General features: G+C 29.0%; 1 protein-coding gene across 3 annotated transcripts in view; it reads right to left on the bottom strand.

Annotated features, from left to right (window-relative positions):
* Window positions 1–4,533: 4,533 nt before the first annotated feature.
* Window positions 4,534–9,263, bottom strand: part of LOC132723132 (uncharacterized) — a 58,592-nt gene continuing 53,862 nt past the window's right edge. Inside the window, exons 5-6 of one of the 3 annotated variants that reach the window (XM_060707808.1) lie at window positions 7,720–7,754; window positions 4,534–5,636 (exon numbers count right to left, since the gene is read on the bottom strand). In XM_060707808.1, coding sequence (XP_060563791.1) covers window positions 7,729–7,754 — 26 coding nt within the window. In that variant the 3' untranslated portion in view covers window positions 4,534–5,636; window positions 7,720–7,728. Of the gene's footprint in view, window positions 5,637–7,719; window positions 7,755–8,347; window positions 9,056–9,263 lie in introns of those variants that run through there. The other 2 variants (XM_060707815.1, XM_060707823.1) reach the window with 2 other exon arrangements.

Here is a 9,263-nt window from a genome sequence, read left to right as displayed (position 1 = left end):
TTAGCACGAAGAAAATTTAGCCAAAGCATTTAAACGTCTGAGTTCATAATCACTCTTTTATAAAACACATGTCTGTCACACATGTCTGCCCTTACTACAGATAACACTATGTAAAAGTTATTTTCAAAACAATGAACATTCAAGAATGAATTCAAGAATGAATCTACGACGCACCACACTGGCAAAAACCAATGAAAGAATGCGTATCCAAGTGTCAAGTTGCTTTAAACACATCAAATAATTTTGATCAAAGACACTATTTTTGCAAATTGGATATTCTATACACCTAGGTAAAACATTAAAAAGAACATTGCAATTTTTGCACATGAAAGTTATCCAATCAGTGATGAAGAAGTAATTGAAAACGACACCTTTTATACTTTTAAAGATATATACTGGCGAATTGGTTACTGAAGAAACTATGCTATCCTCAATCACGGATCACGGATTTATATTATCGATCCGTGTTATTAAGATATGTGCCTCAATGAAAAAGCAAAACAAATTAAAATGATCAGGGGCCGTTTTCATAAAAAATCTTAAGTTTTGAGGGAAGAAAATTCTTAAGTCCAGTAATTTTCCTAAGGTATAAATTTCCTTAAACAGTTTTCTTAAATATCACCTAAGGTGATTTCTAGGCAAGACAAATCTTAAGGGAAAAATAATTTGCTGAATCTTACTATGTGCTATATTGTATTTTATATTTCACGAGTTTGGGGTTATTCTCATTATTAGTATTATACAAAATTTTAAAAAGATCCGCTTTTTATGGCTAAAATATGCTCGTGCATGTCGACCTCTGTGTCAGTTGCCTAACCTCAGTGAGTCAAGCCTGTTTGAAGGATCTGATTTTTTATTTTGGCAGCAATACCTTTTTTCCATGATGCATATAATGGCCTACCGTGCATCAATATAATATCATCACAAAAATTGAAGTGCGTATAGATATTTAGTATCATTCAGTGAATTTACTGAATTCAGAATTCATTGGTCACCTTTTGGTAGATAATAAGAGGCATGTCAGGGTCCGTACTCTCAGCGCCTGAAAGGAGGGATTAACCCTCCTTAGGCCTAGAATATATACATACATGAAAAATTTATCTCACTCTATTTGGAGATTCTCGAGTCTGTCCATGAATATAAATTGGAATAATTCTACAAATATCGGCACTTAATGAATGACTTATATTGGCTCAGTCGCATTTGCTGGGGCTCTTTCACATTGCCGATGGCGCAAGCACCTTGTTGATGGCTCGATCACATTTGAACACATGCTAATTTTGTCTATTTAATCAAGTCCTTTGAATTATGTTTTGTGTTGAGCCAAAGGGTATGTTATGTTAGTATCAAGTTCCATGCACAATAAATTAGGCAGGCATTTACTCTACGGTATAGAAATCACTTAAGATGTGTCTCAACGTAATAGAAAACACACGAGTTAATACTTGGTAAAAGTTCTAGCAACGTCATTTTGGGGTATTTCGTATCGAAACTGCATGCAAACTGATGAGAAAACTGTTCTAGGTGGCGATTTTTGAAAAGAAGCACATTATACAGATATTAAACAGATATTTTTTATAAACTGTGTTGCTTTGTGTTTGGTCGATGGCTCTATAACGGAAGTGTCGATGACTCTCATTTAAACAGATCACCAAAATGTGAAAGAGCCACTGGTTAGTAGGCGTGTACAATAAATCAATGTTTTTCTCATCTTTTTGTTATATTATCGATAGTTTCTTGATAAATATACAACTGTTATATTTGCTCTATAAGAACGTGTCAAAATATGTGTAGATATTGCCTTACATAATCCTTGAAAATAGGCAATGTGCCGTGGCCGATTTTCTTTTTAATTCAACGTTGGCAACGGTTAATCCTTAGATATCGAAATAATTTTTATAAATGAAATAAGGCAAACTAAACATATTTGTATTGATGCATTTATTGTCCGTGTGGGCGCACTGAAAATGATATTAACTCACAAGTTGAGATGCACTTTTAAATGATATCTTTCAGATGATCATGATAGTATTTGAAACTATGAAATAAAGTTATAATAGTTGGCTTATTCTTAAAGACACGAAGTTAAACAGTACAATATTGCATGCTCATTATTATTATTTCATTCGTTGTACTTCCTAACTATTCAATTTAATAATACATGTCGATTTATGTGTCATGTGAAAGATTGTAAATGTAAGCCGAACGGGAATTAGCTTCAAATTATAGAATTCACACAACTATGATCCATGAATGATTTGACTTTCGTTACGACTTGCTTAAGTTTTCGCAATTCAATATTTCGACACAACCATTTGAATTTTTATCTATGTAAATTCATTAAACAGAAAAATGTAGGGAAAATATTGAAGAAATACTGTTTCAGAGAGTTATAGAAATTATATATTTTTGTTTTGGCATGATTCCTGTTGTTTTTGGTTAGTCACACACTCATCTTGTAACATCGGCCGGCTCCAGTTTTCCTAAAGAGGCGACTAAATGTTTTTGTATAACTGGAGTCTATGCATCTCTTAGCTTCAGCAGGTGAGGTGGTTTTGACCCCCGGTGTTGCTTTGAAGTTCTTAACCCCCGACGCTAGCCAAAATGATCTTTCCTGTTTCTTCGCCAAATGACCTTAACTGTGTTGGTGCCCCGTAAAACCAAACATAAAACAGATTTTCACATTCTTGTTATTATCAACTGCATTATTATATATATTATTTTGCATTTTTAGAAATGTTTGATTTTGAAAAATTGTAATAATATTGAGACTAATTTAAAGATATTATTAAGATATATAAAACGTGTGTGTTGGTTATTAGATAACTTATTTTTCATATATGTATCTGTATCACTAGATAAATGTTCTGTCACTTGATTACGTGAAATTTTTTGAGCATATGACATATCGTTACAAGTTTGTTTTTTTACATTTAAGTGGTAATTGCAAATACTTTAAGCTACAGATGATCAAAGGTGTATGTACGATTTTACCAAACGTTTAACTTATAATATCTGATCCCTTCTAAAAATTCTACGTTATTTAGTTTTGCTCATTTCTTCTTATTTTTAACGCACATGCATTTTTATATTTGGGGACCATATATTACTTTTCATAGAATGGCACTTAAGGGTCACATTGAATGTTCCATGATAACCGCCATATTAACACATCTTCAAATGTTTAAAATGTTGAATTCTGCTTTAGCCCGTTGCTAGTGGTGCTCAGTTAACACTGAGCCTGCAACATTTTCAATTTTGGTGACTGTCTTCAGGGATTTTTTTCCTCATTTTTTAATAAACATAATGTTCTGCTTCTAAGTTACAGAAATTAGAATGCCAACTGATGGTTTTAAATCATTTCTTTTTTTATAATAAGAACGGTTCAGATGTGTAGATATAGCATTTTCTTCAACAGAAAGAGAGAATTTTCGAAAGAATTTTCGCATAGAATGTCTTTTTGATATTTCACACATAACTATTGTACCAAAACAGATTTGTTGTTCGGATACTATTTTAAGTATGGATTTAATCAGAGAGATGTTATATTTCCAATTGTTGAAAATCGTTCAGCACGACCTTAGGTCAGTGTTGTTTTTAGAATTTAAGTTTCTTCTATTTGTTTCTTTTTTGTTGGATGGTTCAAGTATTCCTTCTTGATTATTGCGTAATCACCCTTGAGATATATAGTCTGTTTTGTTTTAATTTGTTTTTTGATTTGCCTTTCGTCAGCTTGTATCTGTCATATCTCTTGCCACATCTCTAAAATGCATTTCTCATTCACGTGCTTGTACGCTTAAAAATAATCCTGTCTTCTATAAAACATAAATATTTTTGTATAAACTTTTTCTAACAAACTGCATAGTCCAATGTTGTCCGAAATGTTGAAGCAAATATTAATATTCTTTTGGTCAATGTATTAGTTAAGGAAGAGTGAATAAAAATGTATAGTTCTATTAAAATTATGCTTTTATCTTACTATACCCATTGCTTAAATGTATATTAAGTGTTTTTATGATTATTTAAGCTAAGTGTTTTACAATTAAATTAAAATTATAATTGTTATGATTATACATAAAGGCAAGAGAGTTTTTTTTCTACATGCTTTGTGATTCATATACATCATTTACCGCATTCGTATATTTGTATCAGCTTATGTAACCAAGAGCTTGGTACTTTAGTTTAATACTTAAAATTGAACACTTGTTTTAATGAACTAAATTTGTAACATGGGCTTCATTGCAAAGATGAGAAGCAAAGCACATGGGTTAATGATTGGATTATCTACTGACTGATGTATATTATGGTTCATGAATTCTATAATTCATTGGATAACTTGAATGGTTTTTAAAAAATGTGTCATAAAGGACGAAACGCAACAATAATTTTCCTCGCAAGTTTCAAGTTTATAAACACATAATCAGAGATACATTTTTAAATGGCATATTCGTTGACGAGACAATATTCTGGATATTTAGGAACAATGTTAATTAACTATAGCAAGACACTGATATTCACTTCAATGACAAAAACTCTGCTTTATACTTCTTCTTTATTTGCGACCATTCTATGACACAGTGTAATGTGCGTGAAATGTAAAAATACAGAATACAATTTAATGAAATACGTGATCTTTCCAAATAAATGACAAGTGAAACTAAGCTTAACGTCTCTTATGTAAAGTAATCAAATAAGTTATATAGTAAATTGAATTTTCTTCAGTTACATTTAAATTACATTTTTTTTATTTTTCACTAATCAAGTTACCTGTTTATGTAAAATTAAAACATTATGTTTTAAATATAAAAGTTAACATTTTTTATGCATCAAATTTTATAATACAGTGTATATTTATACACTGGTTTTAACTTCATAAGATATCCAAACGTATTAATGAGTGAAAAGGACCTAAAACTCTATATAAAAATAAAACACAAGTGGTTCAATTTATTAGGATATTCTAAACCTGAAGTGATTTTTATTTTATATTTATATATTAGTAGACATGCACGAGAGCAAAACATGTACATATATAAAATACATTTATAGAACTTTGTAATACAAATGATAGTAAAATTATAATTCCTCGAGATGATTTTTTATTAAGACATGACAAAAAGCATTCGATATTCGTTTGTTTTAAAGTCTATAATCTGATTAATCATCATGACGATATCGATATTAGTTTTTTTTATATATTCAATAACATATTTATTTTTAAAAAGCAAAGAAAAAAATTTAAAAAAAAATTTCCTTTTCAATCCAACGAAATAATTGTTATACAACATTTTGTAAATAAGTATTAGTCTGCATTCCCTTAACAAATAATTTATGAGGAGCATGGAACAAAAAGCTGATATGTTTTAATATATCGTGTCTTTTGTAAATAATGTCAATATGACAAAGAGAAATTATGACGATTTTAATGAATAGAGTGGAAAAAATACAACATTAGTCACGATCCTTCCATTTCCATTTACGGTTGTTTTTTTATTCCATTTGATGCTATGCATGTTCAGTTGGTTCATAAAAACAAAAGAAATTCCATTATGCCATCAATGTGTAAACCTTCATGATAAGAAAATTTAAGTGCCAATGTCTTTTACACATGTTTTTTATTTATCTTCTAAGTCGTCCTGAAAAAGATAGAAATAAACAAAATGTTAAACAAGAAATAAAATTATGCTCTCTTGAAATAAAGAATTTTTTTTTTTTTGCATACATAAAATATAGACTTCATAGATTATGACAGATTACCAAAGTAAAAGAAATTACCCAGTTGAACCAAATTTGGGAACTATTGGCGAAACTTTTTTTATAATTGACAGTTACAACTCTGATAAAGAAGTTTACTCACAACGCTGAAAAGACATACAACATACTTTAGAAATTTTGAATGGCTACTGGTCGGCAATCGTGAAAACATGTTACCGACACTTGATTTGGGAATCATTTCACCAAAAGTGAACCGCGTTGATAAAACATAGTTATAGTAAAATTAAAAACATGCATATTTGTAGTAACTGACATACACTGAAGAGAGAAGAATAATTCATGCAAAGTGATAAAGTAATACCATTCATTATCTACTCTAAAGGAAACTCTAAAGGAAAGAAAGAAATTTTATCGAAAAAGTTCAGTGCACGAGTTTTTATCTTACATTATGCTTCACGACTATCATCTTCTGATTATACATTAGACAAAAGTTTATTCAGTTAAGTGCAATTTAATTAAACAGAAACGCCTGAGTAAGATTTACAAATTATCCATCGAAATGAAATGAATAGAAAGCTGTTAGGTTTTCAGTATCGTTATACATGCATTATAGCCAAGATTAAGATTGATATAAATCAACTGATCAGATTATCAACATAAAACAAATTTTACTCTTCCAAATGTAACAATTACTTCACAGGTCTTCGAACTTATTAAATGTATTACTATATTCATTCACTTCTTCATCCGACCATCACTTTATTTATTTATTAAATAATTAATTAATAAATTTATTCATATATTTATTTATTTATTTATTTATTTATTTATTCCTTCCTTCATTTATTTCATTCATTTGTTGATTAATTAATTCATCATTCATTTGTATCATTTGTGGACCTTTAAATAGCTATTGAATAAGTATTATCTGAAAATACATTATAAAATAAGTGTTTGGGGGTTAGACACACAAAGCCATTATATATACTGTCAGGACACTATGTCAAAGTAAATGGTTTTCGTTGAAGTGGAATATTTTTAAAGTTTTGATTTCCATGTCAAATTGCTACTTTAAATAATGGTAAATCTTTTCTTAAAACTTGTAGTAAAAAATATGTCAAAGTATATGGGAGTAAACTGTAGATATTCATATATCTCTCATATACATTTGTATATATGAAAGACAATCTATGACCATTTTTGTACTAGAGAATATAAGAAACAAAATGTTTGTCTTTTTTTAAAGATACATAGTTGGCAATATTGTATCATTTATTAATATTTTTGTTCACAGTCTTTATATAAAGATATCTTTAGAACGTATCAAAACAATTTTGCGTTACAATCACATTTGAGATAATAAAACATATATATTAGAAATTACATATAACTCTTCGAAGGGATCCTTGAGAATATTTATTGAAATACATAAGGCGTTCAAATTATACTTAAAACAACTCATTATCCTGTAAACGACTGTAAATTGTAAAGGAAATTCAATATTTTCAAACACTTTTTGTTTTGGTACTAAATTTAATTTTATTTGATAGCTTCAGGTTAATGATTAATTATGTTTCTTTAGTCATTACTTTATCGATTGTGTGCATTAAGATTTACTTATGCCTAAATTTCAACGGAAATTCGACAACAAAAAGAGGACTGAACAATGAAGTTGATATTTTACAAGATATAATTTATGAGAATGTATGAATGCATGATACTATATTGTGTATTTTAGAGTTGTATGCAAAACGATTTAACTATCGCCTTATACTACAGAGCAGACTATACTATAAACCAAAGATTATATCATGATAAGGCAAAAGATATATCGCAGCATACGATGATTGATTATGTATATCTATTCTAAGATTAAGTTTACACTGAGTAGAAAAAGAAAAGTAAGGAAATAGAATATCAGGTATTAGATGTATAAATGAGATATGAACTGTAATGAGATAGCGTTTGCATTCCATATCGGTTTTATAGATAGTGTCGACTCACCAACACTTTTCATTTCCACCATAAATGTGATGATCCTGTCGGTACAAAAACTACAGTTGAAACGATGAATTTGAAGCAATTCAAGAATAATAATTCTTAAATCAAATGAATAAAACGCACTTAAAGTGATAAAATATGTAGAATAAACAGTTACATATCTATTAACCATTGTTTAATTTTATTTGTTCTCGTTATACATAGTTCAGATAGTTTAAAATCATAAAAGGAAGTTGTATGTTAAATCAATAGCAAACTTTACAATGCTGTTCACCATACTTTTAACTCAAGCATAAAGGGAATTTGTAATTTTGTGAAAATAATAACAAAAGTAACCGATAGTTTCAACTTACTTTGAAGTTAAGCATGGAAATTATTTATTAGTTTGCAAAAAGTCACTTCGAGTTTTACCTTTCATTTAACTCAAGCACTCCAACATAATAAAGGAAATTGAATAGCTTGATCAATAAAACAACCAAGGCACTAAAGTGTGTCTCACACTTTACTCATGTACATGTTGAGCAGTAATTGTCTCATTTGTAAAATAAGGAAAAATGTTTGTCTACTAATAAACATTACTATTTTGATGCCGGCAAATAAAATTATTTTGATCACACCTTTTGTTAACTCGTAAGAAATACATTTCTTTAGAGAATTTATTTGTTCTGTTGTTTTTTTTTTTAATTTAAATTGATGTGAACACATTTATTGACGACATCATAAAAATGTTTTCAGCTTTAATTACTGGTTATTAAGGATTACAACATATTTTTATGCCGAAAATATTTCAATTTTTTAGATAAGAATAGGAATTCTATCTGATTTTAAGATAAGCAAAACGTTGTTTGCGGAAAGATTCACATGTGAATGCTCCTTTACAAGTCATTGACAGTACATTGTTAATAAGATAGTGAGTGTCCAAACAAATCAAATAAATGTATTGAAGGTGTTTGAAATACAAATAAAATTACGATGCCATGTCTACGAAACGATAACGTTTCAAAAGAGTGAATATTTATATTCCAAAACAAAATAAAACTATTTGAATAACCAAATCAAATAATACAAACAATAAACCTTTCACAGTAATATTTCATCATACACAGCTAATTCCTTGAATGCAACTGTAAGTAAGTTACGAGCAATTAAAGAAAACAAACATTTACCAGAATGTATTGAAATAATGAAATGTGCTTCGATTGACAAAACATGCGAAATGCACTTAATGAAAATGTAAAACAGTATGAAACATATTCCAACATCTAAAATATTTCAAATAAGTGGGATTTGTTTAAGTGTAGAAAATGTTCTATCTAGGGAACTCTGTCTTACCCTTATGCTGCAAAAAAGTTGAAACATGCAATGTTTTTATAATGTTTCTTATGTATACGATTCATGCTTTACAAAGAATATCTATTATACTAATGCTTTAAATATTCCTAATTTTGTCCCGCATATAATTACATAAAGCAGATTTTATACTCTTAAATCTTAAATGCAGCTAGTACATTACAATACGATTTTTTTTCGTGTCTCCATGAAATGCA

Source organism: Ruditapes philippinarum, unplaced genomic scaffold (genome assembly GCF_026571515.1).
Source record: "Ruditapes philippinarum isolate M1 unplaced genomic scaffold, ASM2657151v2 ctg828_1_1_1_1, whole genome shotgun sequence".
Classification (NCBI taxonomy): domain Eukaryota; kingdom Metazoa; phylum Mollusca; class Bivalvia; order Venerida; family Veneridae; genus Ruditapes; species Ruditapes philippinarum.
The sequence above is the reverse complement of the archived record's forward strand: the minus strand, read 5'-3'. Positions and strand labels throughout refer to the sequence as shown.